The following is a 20,819-nucleotide window of genomic DNA, read 5'->3' as shown; positions in this document are numbered from 1 at the left end:
TAGGATGAACTTCATCTGAGATCAGTGTTCCTCACCACTTACTGCAGCAACCTTCTGCTCTCCCTGGCTCCAGCCCCTCAACCCCCTTCCACATCTCAGTCTCCAAACTGCTGTCAGAGAAACCTTTCTAAAACTGAATCTGATTAATCCAGCTCGAAACCTTCTGTTGCCTTTAAAAAATAGTAATAATGTCCACATCCTTTCCCCTGGATTACCACGTCCTTATTCTAATAACTGACTCTCGTCTACTTCTCCACTTTCAATCCTTGCTTATGTATCCAATGCAGTCCTCCTCATCCTTTAAAGCTTGGTTCAAATGTCATCTTCTGAAATCCTATTTTGACTTCTCCACACCAAGGTACCCCTGGGATGAGGGTATACCTCTTTCTATTGCAGTATGACAGGAATATAAGCATGGTTGTACACTAAATCAGCAGTTACTAAAAGAGAGGTCAATACTCTTATTCATCTTCATATCCCTCAACCAGTGCCTTGTAAAGTATCACTGTATCTGTATCTCTATCTCTTTATTAACTGTTCAATTAATTATTAGCAGTCAAGAATTTCACAAGAAACTCAATTTTCCCCTCCCTAAATAGCAGCCTTATACAAAGAATTTAAATGGCACAACATAATTGAAATCACAAGTATTAAAATGCTTTGCACCTACTAAAAACAAAATTCAATACAATTGAGGAAGGTGAGTTCCACCATCATGATGTAGGCATTTGAGGACTCAATTCTGCTCCACGTCTTCAAGAGAATTGCGCCACTCTCCATGCCTATTTTTTCTCTTTATAAAAGAATGAAATTGCTATGGCTCCTTCCTGCTCTAAAAATCTAGGACTTGCTCCTAGATCTGTCCTATAAGCATTCGTCACAGTGTGCACACTGTTGGCATGCAGACTACACTAAGCCATGGGGAAAATTAGCAGCAGATGGTACCAAAGTCCCAGGTCAAAGTGTTTTTTATTGGCACCCCAGAAAAAATACAATCTCCTTTCAATTAATGGAGATGAAACATGTATTATCCTTATTCCTACGACTCTATCATCTTACATTTCTACAGTCCTTTTCCATCCTCCAAATGCCTTCAGAGATATTATACCAGTAATCCTTTTCACAACCCTGTGAGACAAGCAAGAAAGGAGCATGGATCTTGTTAGTGAAAAAGGAGTTTGCGAGGTGATAAAACACTGACCTTATGTGCTTCAAGCTTGACTTCTGATTTCATATTACAGTTCACGTCCCTAACTTCTCTCAATGTTGTTTTAAGAATCACTGGGGTGATTCTCCAATTCTAGTTTAGACATTTAACATATTATACTAAATTCTAAGGCAAGTCACAACAACAACAATAATAATAACTTCCTAACTACAATAAATGCAAAATGTAGGACCATTTTACATTGAATAGGTAGTTTTAAGACAAAGAATATGCCATCAAAACTCAGTTTTGTTCTCTTTGGTCTTCCTGCCTCCGAATGAACATGCTTCTGCTTTGTAATTCAGTCAACTGAAGCCCCTTTCTCTAACATTACTGTTTAATAATGCAACTCAGACTGTACAAGAATTCAGAATCCATTAATTTTATGAACTCTCCATGATTTAAGATGTTCCTCTTAAATGGTGTCCTTAAAATGGTATTGCTACCAACAAAGATAATTTTAAAACCAAGATGATGGACAGTCAATAAAGCAATTTTTCACTCAGCAAAATAAATTATTAAAACAAATCAAAGAAAACCTATTATATAAAATATCAAATATATATGCTCAGTTTTCATAAAAACTTCAGTAATATCCTATGTGTGTGAAAATATGTACCTTGAAATAAGACAGTTTATATTAGTTAACTGTAAATGATTAGAAAAGTTAATTCAAATTTCCATAATGGTGAAGAACTGCAGCTGAAAGATCCCATTATGTGGTAAAAGTAACAGAAGCCACTCTCATTTCTTCCATGATAAACAGAGCAAGACAATCCTGATAGCATGCTTTGCAACTCAACTTACTCCTACATTCTGCAAACAGAGTTTCCAAACATATGAAAAGACACAACTCTAAATGTGAATCCTTTTGGCAAGCTGCACATTGAGTAAAGCAAATCCTCCCCATTTCAATACACAAACTCCTTCCCAGGCTTAGAAAATCCAGGGAGCTTCAGGAAGTCTCAACCATGGTATAATTTACACTTTTGAATAAAAAGCAAGCACCAGTGCTGGCACTATGAACATGGCACATTGAAGTTGACACCATCAACTAGCAGCAGTGTACAGACAGGCTCTCAGATGGAGCACTGATGTGATAAAGTTACATTTGAGTTGACACACATGGATGATCTGAAATGACAGATGAATTTCAGTTTGAAGATAAGTTTGGAAGACATTTCTCAACATGTCACTTATTCTGTCTGACCAGGCAGGAACATTTCTTACAATTCAAGAAAAATCTCCACATATTTTAAATTTCTGATCCCTAACTCAGACATTAGAATGTTTCTCTCATGCTCCTAGAGCTGACAGTCTCTAGGAGCACGATGCATGGACACATGGGCTCTGCCTCCATTTTATCTGTGCTGAATACTTATGCCATTCCATTTTATAAAGCTAATTATTTCCACTACGTGTGACTATTCTTAATTGACACAAATTAGGAATCACTCTCCCCAGATTATTGTAGAAAGTTAAAATATAACTTTCTTCTTCATTATTCTACGTCAATAAGACTTTACAGTGTTTAAATTAAAACCCACTGTTTGTAAGTGTCAGACAAATGAAATTTTTAGGCATGTCTGGGTCCTTGACTTACAACCCAAGAACGCAAATGATTTTCTCATTGACCACTTTATTATAATGATGCACTTTCAATCTTTGGCATGCAAATTCTATCATTATAAAAATACACACTTACAGGGAAAATATACTTTTGCCAGTCAATAATACTTTGGTACCTTTTCATTTCATAATGAAGTATAATAGCTCCAATATGTTGCCAAGAATTTAAATAAACATCTTACTTAACTGAACATAAAATAAAATAAGGAATTCTTACTATCTTTTACTAGGACTATCACACTTACCTTAAAATTAGTAGTATGAGTCTTACCTTTTTCTGGACTTAAGTTTTTGTACACTTCAAGGTCTGCCATTAAATTTAATATTGCTACACATTATTGGCCAGTGCTGTGAAATATCTCTCTAAAGGCAAAGCCTTTTTCTGATACACATCTCCCAAAAAAAAAAAAAAAAGGAGGGAGAGAGGCAAAGAAATCCTTAGCAGCCCCAAGAATTTGGCTCACGCTGCTCCTTATGGCATGATGAGATCGTCACAATCCAGGCTTTACAGGGTGGAGAAAATCAATCCGTGAGGTATGATTATAGAACTTTGTCCCAAAGTGAAAAGCGCAGCCAGATAAGCACACCGGAAGCATCTGCTCACGGCTGCCGCTATTGTGGGAATGCAGGCGCTGTGGTTACTTTGGGTATGAGGCATGCATGCTCAATGCACTGCTTAAAGCCCTCCAGGCATCATGCACATTTACTGTCTGGGAAGTGTCGGTCTTTAACGATCAAAGAAACCCTCCTCACCTACGAGGTCACTGCCAGACCCTGATTACCATAGGAGTGGCGCAGGCTGAATGCAGAAAAGGAACATGCACACACAGGGACACACAGACGCATGCAGACAGGCGCACAGTATCAGAAGCAAACACCACTTCAACAGAGGCAAACACATCCATTAGCAAAGAAGCAAACATAGCAATGATCACAGAAAACACTGGAATGTTTCCAACTTAGAAGGAATGAGGCCAGTTTCAAAATGCTTATGCAGTGACAGCTATTTCTCTGGCTTAAAAAAAAAAAAAAAAAAAAGACATCCCTGGGTTCAAGGTAAATAGCCTGAATGGGTCTGAAAACCCATTCGGTTTTTAGTGAATGAATCAACATCTTGTTATAGTATGGTTTTCCCTACAGTATGTAAAAGCATTATTTGAAAGTTTAATCAACTTCGTTGAAGAGGTAAGTAGATAGAAACACAGGTAGACATCTCAACAAGCAATGTATTATTACCTTGCATTTAAACATTGTAACTGATTCCTTCTATTAACTCCCTTACTTTTAGAATTCTCTTTCTAATTATCCACCCCTATTGTCATTTGCTTCTCCACAACTTCAACACATGCCCACCCACCTGTGGCCCCTGGGACTCCAGGCATCCTGCACAGCCAGTGTCACACTCTTTAAGACATTCCCTTCAAGGCTACCCAAATTGCTGACCCACCCCCTCTACTCAGAGGTGTCAAGGTCTACCCCGGTTTCCATCCACCTGTTTCCCAAGTTGCATTTCTCCCATCTTCCAAACCTACTACTTACTCTGAAAGGCTCCTGGGAAATTTGAATGTCAAAGCTGTCTTGGGTGTACACAATTAGAATATCATTCTTACAAGATTGAATCTGACATACATACATATACACAACTATACAAAATAGCAGTTAAGAGTTTAGAACCTATCTGCCTGGGTTCAAATCCTCTCTGAGCAAGTTACCTAAATTCTCCCCCTCTTGGTTTCTTTATTTGTTTGGTAGGCATATTTATAGTCCTTGCTTCAAAATGTTATTGCAGGAATTTATACATAAAGTGATTAAGATCACATTATATTATCATTATTATTAGTCTTGAAATTCTTTATTTCCACCAAAACAATCCCATGGACTTCATTGTTTAATCTGAACTAACCAGTAGTTTGAACACAAAATGGCATCTCCAAATTTGGGATGTTTTAGAAGTAATCATTCCTATTTAATTAAAATGTTTACTACTCTATTTGTAAAAGTACACAAATAGACAATGGTGTTTCCATAATACAAAATTGATATCAAGAAACGAACTTCTAGCTCCTCTGGCTGCCCAAAAGCAAAAGACATTTTTTTGGGGGCTGATATCTCACAATCTTAGAAAAACATGGAGACCAAAGTGCTCCCTAGGAAGGTTTAGAAGACGTTCTCTCCAAAGGTTCCCCATGCCGATCCTGTGAAGCTACTGCAAGGAGAGTGAGGAGTGGGGCAGGCAGCAAACTGTTTATGGCTCACTTCACACACAGGAATCCATTTCTCCCCGTAGTTTCTTCATCCTCTCTCCTCTAGCTCTGGAAGCATCCCTAGCTCCTCCCTGAAGAGGCTTGCATGCAGGGCTGGATATTAGAGCTCAACCACAGCACAGGGTAGGTTTACACTGAGTGGCTCTGAGGTACCTTTGAGGGTCAAGCCCCTCTAGGCGGGCAGTCCTCAGTGGCTTCACAAGGCAGGTGGGCAGGCTTTTAAAAAGCAGGCATGGCTCATGAGTAAGCATTTGAGCATCATGGGGCACTCATGGATATGTGAGACCAACAAATATTTACTTCTTATTAAATATCTAAATTTTCAGTAACAATAAATAATCTTTTATGCAGCCTGCTCGAAAGAACCATAAACATCTGCCTGACTCAGAGACTCACTGGCAGAGTTGCTGCCCTGCACTTGCCTTTGCGGTGCTTGGTATCTTGGGTGAAAACTGGTACTATGTTTTGAAGGTTGAATGAGTAACTTGGGATTTTATCTTTAAAGACTTCTTTCCTTATAAAGCATCCCTGTGTTTCTATGCCAGAGATGGTTTTGTGTAGGAATATTCTCTTTTTTTGGTGGTACTAGAGTTTGAACTCAAGGCTTTGCACTTGCTAGGTAGACACTCAACCACTTGAGCCATTCCTCCAGTCCAGGGATATTCTTCAACTGGGAAAAATAAGAGAAATTACAAGGTCAGGTCTAAAACCTTGCAAGATACCAAGTACTACAAAACCAAGCATATGACAGCAGTTCTGCCATGAGTCTCTAGGTCAAAGCTGTACTATGGCACGTTGCTCAAAACCAAACAAAGGTAGGCAGGCATGGGGTAGATTTCACAGGAACTTGCACACACTGTTGGCAGATTGTAAACTGACAGAATAAATGGTAACACACTTAATGGAAAGTCAACGGGCAAGATGCTTCAAGATTTATAAAACTGACTACACAAATTTTAGTCAGTAATCCTTACTGCTGGAATGATGTCACAAATATTTGATATAATGATATATAATAATAATAAATGTTTATATTTAAATAAATATAATAACTTAGATGCCATCAATCAAGTGCCTATCAATAAGGGAAGGCTAATAAAATATACATGCACACTTTGGAATACTATCTAGCCATTAACCCTGTCTATACAACACTGCAATTACTCAGAGAATGCTTCACATACTAAAAACAAAAAGGAGAATACAAACTAAATACACAAGACAATTTAAATTATGTAAAATATGTGCATTGATACATCAAATAAATACTAGAAAAAGTACAGCAAAAAGGTTATTAGTGGTTATCTCTATTTTCATTTTTCATATTGTACTATATTTTAATTTTTTAGAATGAGTGCTTATTTCCCACTGGTGGGAAGAAGCCATACTGTGACGACGAGAACTCTTTTGGAGGATTACCAGCATTTCTGAAACATTTATTATGTTCCAAATACTGTACCTATAATTGTGTATATTTTATTTAATGCTTATAATGCCCATGTTGGTGAATTAAGCACAAAACTTTCTGTAGTTTCAGATGCAGAAACTGAGGCATAGTGACGGCAATGCAAGTGAGAGACAGACCTGAGCTTTGTCTCCACAGTAACCTTCACCAGATACAACCCTGCTTGGTTTGGATCTTGAATGTCCCCCCAAAGGCCCAAGTTGGCTTGGTTGCCACCCTGTGGGACCACTGGGGGGTACTAGAATATTTAGGAGACAGAGCCTACTGGGAAGAAATTAGGTCACTGGAGATACGCCCTCAAAGAGGGTATTGAGACTCTGGCCTCTCTTTGCTCCCTGGTCCCCATGAGCTGAGCAGCTCCTTTCACCACACACTCCCACCGTGGTGCACTGATTCACCCCAGGCCCAGAAGAAAGAGGACCAACCTCCATGGATTAAAACCTCTAAATCAATGAGCCAAAAAACTTTCTTCCTCATAGGTTATTTATCGCAAATATTTTGTCACAGTGCCAGCAAACTGACTGGCACAGGTAGGATGAAGACCATGAACCTTCACTTACACACTTTCACTCTCGGTTTGCCATCTGAAAGTCACATAGAACAATAAACTGAATTAAACAAAATACTGAAGCTTAATTTCTTTTAAGACATTTCCCTGTGCCCTCAACTGCATAGGAAACCTCAAAATCTTAACATAAATTATGTAACTAAATCACTGGTGTAGCTACACAAAGTCTCAACCTAAATCCTCCAATGTACACACAAACCAAAAGAGCTACATGCAAGGAAATTCAGTGGGCACTCCAGGAAGATGTTCCCAGGTACATTTCCTTCCACAAAACAGTGGTACTGAGTACTGACCTGTCTGAACTCCTTGATCGATTCCTGGAATGATGCTCCAGATCATTCTATGAACACTAAGCACCAGTCCTTCATCAAGTCCCCCGACCACTCACAGCCACGCGTACTAACTAGCTGTCCTGAGCAATATTGGCTATGAGGCAGGAGGCAATACCAACCCATTACTTGGTCTGGGCAAATCACAGCAATTTAAGAAAAAAAACAAAAAACCAAAAAGCTAACTAAAGGGTTAGAGACTTTGGCCTCTACTAATAACCCACAGGATGGACTGAACTTACTAGATTAAAGTTACAGTCATTGCAAATTTGAAATTAAGTGGGTGAAAGAAAATAGGGATCATGTGTCAAGTAAGACCACGCCAGGATGTGGTGGTACACACCTGTAATCCCAGCACTTGGGAGGCTGAGGCAGGAGGACCACTTGAGCTCTGGAGCCTGAGAGCAGCTTGGACAACACAGCAAGATGGAATGGAGGGAGGGAGGGAGGGAGGGAGAGAGGAAGGGAGAGAGGGAGGAAGGGGGGGGAAGGAAGGAAGGAAGGAAGGAAGGAAGGAAGGAAGGAAGGAAGGAAGGAAGGAAGGAAGGAAGGAAGGAAGGAAGGAAAGAAAGCACAGTACAGTACATGTTTTTGGCCTTTTAAGAGAAAATTGTTATAAGAGAAGGTCAGAATTCCCTGTCAGGACCATTCCAGAAAGTTGCTAGGTTTTTCCATTAAGTCCTAGGGAACAAAACGAAATGAGCTTGTATCAAAGGAAAAGTTAAGGCACTCCACAAACAAAAGTATGTTCAAGCAGGGAACTGGTGGCTCACATCTGTAATTCTAGCTACTTAGGGGGCTAAGATCAGGGGGATTGCAGTTTAAGGCCAGTCCAGGGAAATAGTTCACAAGACCCCATCTCCAAAATAACCAGAGCAAAAAATGGACTGGGGGTGTGGCTCAAGTGATAGAGCACCTGTTATCATGAGGCCTGTTTTGCAGGCATGAAGCCCTGAGCTCAAACCCCTGTCCCACTTAAAAAAAAAAAAAGTGCATTCCATATACTTAATGCTCAACTGCAATAGGAGTTATCACCTTGTCATGTCATGTGGTGCTTATACTCTATTCCTTGCAAGGCCCTTTCAGCAACATGTCCATCAAATGAACCCGGTGCAGCATGGCAGCTTACCATCCCCCTCTCACAGATGAGGAAGCCGAGCCTCGGAAATGCTCCATGACTGCCCAAGATAATAAAATCAAGTGTGGGGGTGGGGAGAATTATTTGACACTGGAATTTCTAGTCACAGTGTTCCCTCCCCAGCCCATGCAAACATGATTACCACATGGTTGTCACCAACAATGCATGGCTAGACAACAAAATATAACCAAACTCTTCAACTGCAAACCCAGTGAACCACAAAAAGTACAGCTGAGAACCAATGACGACCTAGAGGGGGCAGGTTTCCATCCAATGCCTGCTGAACAAATGCTGAGAATGGCTAATGAAAGGTTTACTCAGGCAACAGGCGTACCAAGCCTGGAGAAATGTAGCTATATGCTCTACTGACACAGAACACGTCCTATGCATCACCTGTCCCTGTCAAATAAACCCTACAGGCATCAGTGGGCAGTAATTACTACACATTTTTAAGCATCTGAATCCCAAGCTTTCCTTCACTATGTTCCACAGAACGAGGATGAGCCACCCTTGAGCCCAACTGCCTCTCTGAGTTGATGCCTCACTGATAATTTATTGATCTCCCCTTCTAGACTCGTGGCTTTATAATAAAATGTTTTCATTATTTTTTCAAAGGCTTGACTGTTTATGATCATGTCACTCTAAATTTTATAGGTTAGCATAAAAATTTACAGGCACATCACTATCAGTGATGAAGATGTCAATATAATTCAAGATAAAAATCCTTGGTAGGCTCAATGCTTGATTTCAGCTTGAGCACACTGGGCAAACAACCTCACAGGCAGGATTTCACTCACAGGTCCTGACAGACACACAGGAGCTTGTAGTCAGCAAGCAGATGATGCACTTGAACTGCCTTTGGTGGAGAGACAGGAAATGTCTAACTGAACTGACATTGGGATTCATAAACTCTTATCCAAATATAAATAAAAGTACCCAGACTTTGTAAATCAACATAACTGATGGATATCTTCCATCAGTTCCATCAGTTCTCATCAATATTAATTATAACATTAGCAGAAGGGAATTAACCAGACATAGATAGACACAAGGGAATTTCTAATGGTTGTTGACAGTGACATATATTAAAACAAATATCTACCTTGAGGACTGAGGTTTTAATTAGATTCTCAAAACTCAAGTAGTCACATATTCAAATTCATTCCATAGCACTCAGGATGTAATTTTCCCCTACATGGAGAAGTTGCTTTTCCTCCTCCACTGGCGGAAGGAACTGGACAGCTGAGTAAAGAAAATGCAGAATAAACCGTAGTGCCTCTAATCTCCAGCATGCCAGCTAAAGGAGAACTGGTTGTATACTAACCATACTTAACCATAGCTGAAAGTTTAGAACAGGACATTTTACCATCCCCTAATCTGACATCTCTGAACCCAACAAAAAATAAATGATCAGCTGGGGGCTGGTGGCTCACAACTGTAATCTTAGCTACTTGGGAGCTGAAATCAGAAGGATTGCAGTTTGAGGCTAGTCTAGGCAAAAAGTTCATGAGCTCCCATCTCAACCAATTGCAGGGTGCAGAGGCAGAGGCTTCTCATCCTAAGCTACAAGAGAGGCTGAGATCAAGATGATCACAGTTCTAGACCAAACAGGGCAAAAAAAAAGAGACTCCATCTAAACAGAAAAAAGCTGGGTGTGGTGATCCATGCCTATCATCCTAGATACAATGGGAAGCCAAATATAGGACTGCAGTCCAGGCTAGCCTGTGCAAAAATGCAAGATCCTATCCCCAAAATAACCAGACCAAAAAGGGATGGAAGGAATAGCTAAAGCAGTTGAGTCCCTGCCTAAGAAGCATGAAACCCTGCATTCAAATCCCAGGACCACCAAAAAAAAAAGTGGGGAGGGGGGCAAATGATTATCTTCCCAGGCATGTCTAGGCTTATACTAGGACAAATCGAGATTACAATATGTACAGTTGAACAGGAAGAACACATGGTCATCACAACACAAATTACCCCCTTTAGCTGGTAATACTGATTGAGCAGATAAACACTTCTCTGGGACATTGATCATACAGTACCTAAAGAATGCAAACATAAAGATAATCATAGGGGGTGTTTTAAAGATACCCGATTATTAAACAACCTCCCTGTGTTAGTTTTTCACTGCTGTGACAAAATACCTGAGAAAACAACTTAAAGGGAGGAAGGATTTATTTTGGCTCACGGTTTCAAAGGATCCAATCCATAGTTACCTGGCTCCACTGCTTTTAGGTCACAGCAAGTCAGAAACATCACGGCAGACAGGCACAGCAGAAGAAAGCTGTTCACCTCATAGGGACCGGAAAGAGGGAGAGAGGGCCGGGGGACAAGAGATACCTTTTGAAGTCACACCCCTCGTGACCTACTTCTTCCCACTAGGCCCCACCTCCTAACTGAAGTTCATAGCTGAAAGGGCTATGAACTTGCCAATGAGTTGGTTCACTAATAAAGTCCACTTCCTCATAATCCAGTCACCTCTCACTTGCACCACCAGCTGGGGACCAGGTGTTCAGCACAGGAGCCCTTTGCGGGGATGCTTCATATCCAAGCACTCTCCCTCAATGAAGCTCTTCTCATTACAAAGGGAATTAAAAGCAACCCTGGTGCCCTAAAGACAAAGTCAATACCCACAGAAGCTTCCATCTCTGGAAAGTCTCTCCCAGCCAGCCAAAGCCAAGGTCTTGCTAAGATGGGGCCACACTCAAGCCTGCTTCAGAACAATGAGGCCACCCCAGTCCCAGTAGCATCAGGGCTGTCTGTCTCTGTGCAGCTGACCACAAACTCTCCTGAGAACTAGACACAGTGTGCAGGGGAGCTGGATGCCCACATGGCCCTGAAGAACCTGAAGAGAGATGCATGCCTCTCAAAATCCAATCCTGCCATGGACAGGGAGGATGTTTTAATAACAAAACATGACCAGTAGGGAAAAGATGTCCTTATGCAATAGGCAAAGAGACACCAGCTTTCTCTAGAAGAAAACCCAAAAAAAGAGATCATACTGACTTCTCTGGTAACAAGTTTCAATATGTCACAGCTCACAGTACTACTGCAACAGTCTAAATTCCTAACCTAAATTACTCTACAGAAATGAGAAATCAACTCCTTTGTCTCTTCTTCATGAAATAGATGGCTGGTTTCCACAGCCTCAGCAGAGCATTTTTACACGCATTAATACTTTTTACAATGTCTGTCCTCCAAATCACTTCACTTCACTTCTTTAGTCATCTTTCTCCTTATATTTATTGATTCTTCATTGTACCTGAAAAACATCCTGACAGGAAGATGGGACACAGTAACAAGGAAGACTGTAATGTAAATTCCTGCGAGCAGGACAGTAGCTGCCTTTCTCACTGATGTGTCCCCAGGGCCTAAGGATCAGAAAAGGAGTCTGCACCAGAAAGATCATGAGCAGGAAGACCCACCTGAACTCAGAAACTCAGATTCCAGATAGCTCCCCAATTCCCAGGAAAACCCTGGGCATAAAGCAGGACCTATACTACAAAGGATGACAGGGGGACCCCAAAAGCTGGGAGCAGCTAGAATTCTGACACACATAAGGTCATGAGGGAATGACCACAGGTAGCCTTTTCTTTACAAACCAGGGAGAGGGTTAAGATGGAAGCTAAATAGGCAGTTCCCTTAAAATGGAAATGATTAACTTATTAAAGTTTGCCAAATGGCCTTCTAATACTTCAGCCCAGGGATTTATGACAGAGAGCCCATTGTGCCAAGAAAAGGCAGTTTCTTAGAAGAAAAGAGGGAAAAAAAAAGGTCAATTCCAACTTCAGAAATAATTAAACAATGGGGGAAAGTTAAAGGACATGGCACTGTCAGAGAGAGGTGATATGACAACCATCAGCTACAGAGTCAAAGGAGCTGTGTTCAGTTGCACAAGTCAAGTGACCTCAGATCTCTAAGCCTCAGTTTCCTCATTTGCAACACCTACAACAGCAGATGCAAAAGCTCTAAACAGGACCATCTACGTGTCTGCTGGTCTCGCATGAAATGAAAACATGGATCCTTCCTGCCCTGAAACATAAATAACTTCAAGATGGCAACAACAGAGCATTAAATCAAACACAGAACTCTTCGAAGGCCATGTATGTGAAGCCCTCTCTAACCTAAGAATTTAATGTGGATTCCATGCTTCTTATTTTCCTTCTTCTAGATCTGTTTCCCTGTAGAAACAAAGATCAGTTGAAAAATAGTCTTTAAAATAGAAAGGACTTTAAAAAAAAAAAAACTATGGGACTTTATTGATGTCAACTACACCATGGATGGTTATATAAGAAAATACCTCTGCGTTAGGGGATGGATGGTGGGGGAGGGGGGTGGCAAGAGGGGGTGTGCAAAGGCCATAAAGTATGAAAACTCTCAAATTATTCAGGAAAAAAAGTTTGTGTGTGTGCATGTGTGCGTGCATGCGTGTGTGTATGCAGAAAAGGAGCGTGAGAGTACATAATAGTAAAGCATATGGGGCAAAAGTTATCCTAAAATAAAAGTCCTATGCGAACTTGTGGGCAGGGGAAAGGGAAGGGAGAGGGCAGAAGCAAAGCAAGGCTCCTCTACAGAGATAGTTTGTTAGTAGATAAGTCCCCAGCAAGAACTGAGGTCAACAAATATTTAAAGCATGAAGGAGAAAGGGGAACACATCGCTGTTTTAACTAGCTTGGGGAAGAAAGGACCCAGGGCAGGGACAAGTGATGGAAAGTTCCACCAGTGCCTGGGAATCAGCAGCTGCTCTGTTCGGAAAAGACAAAGAAATCTCTTGAAGTCATGAATGTGGACACATGGTATGACATGTGACATGGGACCACAAGCCACACCCACAGCACCTAGGGACTCAGTTTTCACATGTATAAATAGTTATATTTGGACCCATCTTAGGCCTGCCTTTCAACCTTCCCAGGCCTCAGGGCCATTGCTAATAAAACGCAGGTTACTAACTCAGATTTACAAAGTATCTGCCATAAAGTCTCTAGAGCTTTCGGTCTGAAACACAGCACAGAAACTGGCTGCATTAAATATTTTCTTAAAGTGTTTTCCAGTTTTCTATGCATAACCTCTGGGACTTTTGGTTAGAAAACTAAGGATGAGTAGTCTAAAAGCCTCAGTACTGAATGTATGCTCTCTTTTGTTGTTGTTTGTTTGTTACCAGTGCATATTAATTGTACATAGTGGCTTCAGGGTGATATTTCCAGACACCCACATAATGTACTTCGATCAGAGCTACCACCCCCATTACTGTTTCTTATCCCTTTTCTCCCTTCTTTTTTTTCACAATTTTTAATGGGATTCACTTTCATACAATGGATGTATATATACTCGCTTAAAGGTAAAAGTAAATTCAAACTGCCCTAAGCTTTTTAGCTTTAAAAACAATCTATACACAACTGAGCAGTGAAATGTTTGACAACATGTATAATAAGTATTCTGCCAGTAATCAAATGGATTTTAGTTCATGGGTAAGTCATTCACACAGCAAGAATTTTAAAGACCCAACAAAATTCTACTGTTCAGAAAGACAGAAATGTTTTCTGAAGCAATAAATATGTCAATGAAGTAGCTTTGAAGTGTAGATTAATGATTAATATTAAAATTAAAACATCAAAAGTATTTTAATTTTCTGCTTCATTAGTCTTCCTCATTCATAGTCAAATAGCATGAAATAGTTACAAAGGCTAATTTTGTTAAAAACCTTGGAGAAAAGAGAAAAGAACTGCTTCTTTGTGAATACTAAAGATGATAAAATAGGAAACCAATAGCATTTTACCCTTTCATATAAATTAATCTAATTTACAAATAATTTAGTACTATGATTTATGCAGAATTTGTTCTGTAGTCAAGAAAAAATTTTATATTACTAGTATCAGAAACATGGTACCTACGGTTTCTAGATATTAAATGTCTGCATTGATTTTATAATTTAGGAGGAATGGTAAGGGAGAAGGGATCAAAAATATAATTAATGATCAGAATAAGAGACACATGAGAATATTATTTCCCAGATGGATTCTCAGGGGCTCGAGCAAGATCATATACCCGTGAAAGATGGTCTGAGACACAGCCTGCAAGTTGAGAAACTGAGACTAGGTCATTTGTCCTTGGAAAACAACCATCTTTCTGTCACTGACCGACATAATTCATAAGGAACTAGACTCTAGATTGTTCTAGCAGACAGGAGAGGGACTGTTTTCAAGAGTTAACTTCCACTGAAGCCATTCATCTGTGGTTTTACAGAGCAGTAACTTTAAAACCTTTATCACAAGAAGTGAAAAAATGTTCTAAATATCCTTCGCATTCATGGAATCGACTCTCTACCAGATAATGAAATCATCACTGGACTGAATGCTACATGGATTATGTTACTCCATGTGCAGAGCTTAGCACCTGGCTCCCCACAGGGAGTTCATACTCAGTCATTAGCTATGAAGACACAGAGAAGTCAGTTGGATGCCACCAGGCAGGGAGACCTCAGCTCCCATAGCCCTGTGGCCTCAGCCATGGGTCAGCTGCCAGGGCCCTCAGGCCTCGGCAGCTCCAAAAGGAATATATTCAGAGTCAATTGGCCAATACACAAGGAAATTTGAAACATTTTCATATAAAACTCCTTTTATGTCACAATATTTCCAGACTATAAAGAGCCACTTCTGATAATCAGAAAATGCAGAGATTTATAAGCTTGATCCTACAGAAAAGCCACTTACCATATCATAACACTTAGGTAAGATCAGAAAGGTCAGTTGACTTGGAATGGCCAAATATTGGCTTTTAGAATTAACCCTGCCACTAGCTAGTTGATACCAAAATGTATAAGTCTCTCACCTTCTCATTTATAAAAAGGAGAGTGATTTTAGTCAGAGGTTTGTAAAGAAGCAAGGGGACTATGCAAGCTAAGGACTGTACTCACAGGACAAGGATGCACAAATACATATGCATATGTACAGAGTGTCAACTATAAGACAGTCAGAGATTTCACATATGTTCTCAAGCCCAGCTATGGGTCCAGTTCTGAGTCCCTTAATCACAGTGCTCATCAAGTCCCTGTTAATTCTGCTGTACCTTGTGTCCCTGCACACCAGGGGTGATGCTTATTTCCCTAAGTTTCTCTTCCTATGGTTTAAACGCACAGGCTCATGTTTTCAAGCCTCTCCTATAAAGGATGTTTAGAACCCTCGTGTCTCCTACTTAGGAATCTGAGTATTTGAGGTCTTCTCACTCATTAGTTGTACTCTTCACACTAAAGTTCCCACCCTCTAAATGTTTCACTAAGTGGAAACAGTTCTCTTCCCTTAACATCATTCTTCTTCCTTGTTCCTTAAAGAATAGGGATTAATTCCTTACTTATGAAAATTTACACCCAAATTATACACCAAATTACCTGGAATCTTGTTAAAATGCAGATTCTAATTGAGGAGGTCCCTGGTGGGGCTGAGTCTTCATTTCTAACAAGCTCCCAGGGACCACTCCAGCAGATGCCACTCTCAGCCCACACCTCTAGCTCCCCAACACCCCCACCCTCATGGCAACTCACCATAGGGTCCTCTCTGCTCTCTGGCAGCATCTAAAGATCCTGGAGGTCTTTTAAACCACAAACCCACCTTCATTCCTTTAGTTGCTTTAAGAGAGACAAATTTGTGTAACATTACATCATGTCACAACAGTAGAAAATCACGGAATTTTAGAGTCTGACAAACCTGGATTTAAGTACCATAATCTAGCAATGTAATTTGTGGCAAACTGTTTATGACTACGAATTTCATCTATGAAATAGTCTTGATGAGGCCCTAAAAGGATAATGGCCCTAAAACAGGTAGCATCACCAGTTCCAATAACAACCTTGATTCAGGATCAACTGTAACATTTCCCAAAAGTGCCTCAAGAATATTCAATATATGTCCACTGATTCCTTCCAACAAGATCTAATCCTAATATCAGCCCCAAATTCCTCTTTGTGGGCCCCTATAGGATCCTGCATACAAAGAAGGTGATATTGTACAAAACAAGAATGGCCTAAGAAAACAAGCTTTCTCCTGCATAACTCTGAGACTTCTACGAGTAAGACAGTACTAACAGCCTCTTGGGATAATAGGGACCCTGAATGTCAGTTTTTCTCACATGTAACATTATGGAGGTAGACCAAATGTCTACAGCAGCTGGAAAAAATGCATATGCATATCTCCAAGTTTCTGGATACCACTTGGTTTTCCAAAGTGAGTAAATAAACAATTCTAAAGATACTCAATGTCATATCTGATGACCTCCAATTGATGGAATTGTTCTCCCATCTGCCACATATTTATTTTTGTATCAATTCTTTCAATTATCTCACTGTGGACTGTGTAGTCCTCACTGCAGAGTAATCAAAACAAAACAGTGTTAAGATGCTATTTGTTGTCCATTATGAAGAACCCTGAGACCATGGATAACACTGTGAGGTGAGCTTGTGCTCACAGGTATCTCTTTACATCATGTAACAGATATGTTGACAGCAAAATTAAGACAGGTTACACTGTAAGGCACTTGGAAAGAACACTACGAAAGCATTATATTAAAAGGAATATGAAATCAATGTTAGAAAATAAAACCAACCATCTGACAGTGAACATATCACTTGCCCCCACAACTCTGCAAATAATTTTTATAAAAATCAAGATTTCCAGCTACAGTGGTGGTGCATACCTATAATCCCAAGACTCAGGAGGCTGAGGCAGGAAGATCTCAAGTTTGAGGCCAGGCTGGGCAACTCACTGAGACCCTGTCTCAAAATTAAAAAAAAAAAAAAAAATTAAAAGGGTTGGAAATACACCTCAGTGGTAGAGCACTTGCCTAGCGTGCACTAGGCCCTGGGTTCAATCTCCAACAGTGCCAAAAGATAGATAGATAGATAAAAACAAAATCTTTAACATAGTGGTTCTCAACTCTCCCAGTGTGCCAAAATCACCTAAAGATAGATAAATACATATCTATAATAGGAAAAAATGAATGATATGAGACACTGAGGTCCAACGCCCCAGAGATGATTTGATTGGGCTTGGGTAGAGTGTGACCATTAATATTTTTGAACATATAACCAGAGTTGAAAATTACTACTTAGTCACTAGTTTTTGAATCATTTAAGAAAGTGCACACAATAAAACAGATTATTGCGATTACAGACTATTTCTCCTGGTTTCCTCACTGTCCTATATTACTAGCATCAAAAATAAAATAAAGTTAGCTGGGAGATTTAGCTCAGTGGTGGACACTTCCCTAGCATGCACAAAGCCCTGTGTTCTATCCACAGCACCATGAATAAACAAAATAAAGTGAAAAATGTTTAAAGACAAACTGAATCAACCTACACTTTCCTGCTTCATTTTATTCAAACACTCTGCTTCTATCCACATCCTTATTTGATGTGAACCCTTCCCAAACACTTCCTGACTCAGTATAAAATAGGCCATCATCACAGAAAATAATCATCTTCAAATTCTTAAACTCAATAGTACCATTCAGATAATATAAATTGACCACCTTAGGTCTGGGGATTTTAGCACAGATTCTAGAAGTGAATTGGCTCCCCAGTAGAATCACCTGGGGAATTCTAAAAATTTCCCCATCCCCTGGCCCTCCCACCCAGATCAGGGAAAGCAGAAATTCTGGCTGCAACCCAGGTACCTGCTCCCCATCCCCAGTTGACTTCAGGGTGCATCTCTGACTGAGATACTTTGGCTTAAAGCATTAATTAATTACATCTCCACATCTGGAGATAAGCTTCTGCTTAGCTTAAAAACACAAGGCCATGAAATTCTGACATTGGCACAGCTTCAAAGAATGGTCATTTGTGAGTATGCATTGATGTTCAATTTCAAGTTAGCAAGGACTAAAAGCAGGATACTACACAAAGCGTGTGTTCACTGTTCCTCCTTTTAATTGGGTCTAAGCCAGTATTCTCTACATTTAAATAGGAAAAACCATGTGAACACATACCAGAAGATGAATGTGAGTAAAATAAAATTAAACCAAAAAAGTTTTCACAGCTTCTACTTGTCATATCCAGGCAGGTGTTTACTTCTCAGAGCAGCATTGACACCCAAGTCAGAACTGTACTCTTTATTGCTTGAGGAAAGGCCCAGAGGCTGACCACTTTCCTTGTTTGTGAGGCTGAAATGAAAGTGCATCTTCTTAAGTTCTCAAAGAAGCCCTGTGCTGTTTGATTATTCTCTGCATGCACCCCCAGGCCTCCTCTCCTCCTCTCTCACTGAGAAAACCAGAGCCTTTGTTTCAGCACAGGTCTATTCTATGCTGTCTGCAGTAAGAATTACCCCACAGACAACACTCGCTTCTGCAACTGGAAATGTTCAGACTCATACAGCAGAGAATTTTAATGGCATGAAAAATACCACGATTAAGCAGCTTTTATTAATAGTGCTATTTCAATGGGAGAAAATTTTAATTTCAGAGTTGAATAAAATACATAACTATATAGCCAACATGGCAAGTCTAAAAAGTATTACTAAATAAATTTAAAAAGCCCAATGAATTCATTTACAAAAATCTGTTTGCCCTTATATATATTTGAGGCAATATATATTTTTGAGGCAATATATATTTGTAATAATCTTTGTAGGACACACTTTTTTGTCATTTGTGGATATACATTGTTTTTTAATTTTAAATTGGCAAGGAGACTCAGGAAGGTATGGGTTATGGGTCTTCTTTTCTGGGTTCTCCATGACAAAAGCCCCAATAAAGGAAAGAGGGTTCACAGCCAGAGAACCAAGCATTCCACTACATAAAGGTTAAAAACCAACTCAACAGAGTGCAAAAATAGCACAACATTAGATGGTCCTTATCTCCTCTTCTAAATAAAATATCATTTGGAGATATTTTGTTGAGCACCTACTATAAGCAATGTACTGTCCTGTGTGCTGGAGACAGAAGTCAGAATGGTTTCTGCTGTTGCTGTCACTGCAACATGCAGTGAAAGAGCAGAACAGAGTGATTTGAGAACATAATCCAGAGTCTGACCTGGTCTTCAAAGTGAGAAAAGCCTTCTCTGCAGAAAGAAGCTTCAGTGTGGGCTCAGAAGGATGAATTGAAAGATGGCTAAGAGCAGCAGGGTAGCACTGTGGGCAAGGACTACACAGGACAGTGGACCTGGGACCCAGGAAAGAGGGGAAGGATGAGACATGGCTGGCAGGTACCAGGGCAGGAGGGAGAGTCCAAGGGCCTGGAGGCGATGCCACTGGTGTGCAGCCCCCAGGGAAGGTCTGATCCAGGAGCACACCATGGGAGTGATCAGCACAAACAGGGGAACGGAAGCTGTGGACATAGGTGGCACCAATTCACATTAGGCCGTGGGCTCTGACTGAAAAATCTGAACATTCCTTTGAAATCAACAGTTTACATTTGGCAATAAGCCCAAATGTATTTGCTGAGCCCTAATATAAAACAGGTCACAGATCTTCTAGATGACTTTTCATTTACACAGTGTGAAGGGACAGCTTTGTTATGATCGATGGGCAGAAGAAGTTTTCATGATTACAAATGTAATCACTAATAATTATACTGTGGCCCAAGGAAGAATCTGGATCTTTTGTGTAACTAAATTAAATAGTTATGGCGCCTGGGAAAGAACCCTGAATCCACTGGTGGAAAGACATTTCCTTCTCAACCACTGTGCATACATTAGGCAGAGTGGGAAGACAATTGGGGAAACGAGAGAGCAGAGGAAAATTAATTATAATTATGGAAAAACAGCTTAAAGAACAAATGCTTAAATTTGTAATGGGTCTAAGGCAACTTCTTCTCATTTCGTGACCACTGAAAACATGAGAAGTCTGCAAATCTGAAGGAAAAGCTGGCTTTACTAGCTCATTTTTCTTTCCTCCTAACTGAGTAATTAGAAAATTGGTATTTCTGAGCAATAACACAATCAAGGCCCATTCTGTTTGGCTGACCTCAGTGGCCACAGGTTTAAGAGAAAGAATCTGAGAGTCAGCCAAGGCTTTTTCAGACAATTAAAGCTAAATCTTTGAAGAGCGAACATTATTACGTCTCATTCACTGCCCACACATCCAGACCTTCAGTTTGCCATTTAGCTAGGCACTGTACAAGGACCTTTCACCCCCTCCATCATTACAGGATGTGAATGACCCTGGCAAGGCAGAGAGGTCACAGTGGGCTCAATTTCCCAGCCAAATCCCTTCATTGAAATAGGTTCCTGATGGG

At 40.2% G+C, this 20,819-nt stretch overlaps 2 protein-coding genes across 9 annotated transcripts in view; both read right to left on the bottom strand.

Annotated features, from left to right (window-relative positions):
* The window catches only part of C5H3orf33 (chromosome 5 C3orf33 homolog), a 369,083-nt gene that overhangs the window by 264,742 nt on the left and 83,522 nt on the right, over window positions 1-20,819 (bottom strand). The gene's annotated exons all lie outside the window — the stretch shown is intronic.
* Plch1 (phospholipase C eta 1) overlaps window positions 1-20,819 on the bottom strand; it is a 220,706-nt gene that overhangs the window by 159,197 nt on the left and 40,690 nt on the right. The window contains exon 1 of one of the 8 annotated variants that reach the window (XM_074073934.1): window positions 3,108-4,511. The exons of the other annotated variants lie outside the window; for them this stretch is intronic. Coding sequence (XP_073930035.1) covers window positions 3,108-3,150 — 43 coding nt within the window. The 5' untranslated portion in view covers window positions 3,151-4,511. Of the gene's footprint in view, window positions 1-3,107; window positions 4,512-20,819 lie in introns of those variants that run through there. 8 annotated transcript variants of the gene reach the window in all.

Source organism: Castor canadensis, chromosome 5 (assembly GCF_047511655.1).
Source record: "Castor canadensis chromosome 5, mCasCan1.hap1v2, whole genome shotgun sequence".
Lineage (NCBI taxonomy): Eukaryota > Metazoa > Chordata > Mammalia > Rodentia > Castoridae > Castor > Castor canadensis.
Note: the sequence above shows the minus strand (reverse complement) of the source record. Positions and strands in the feature narration are given on the sequence as shown.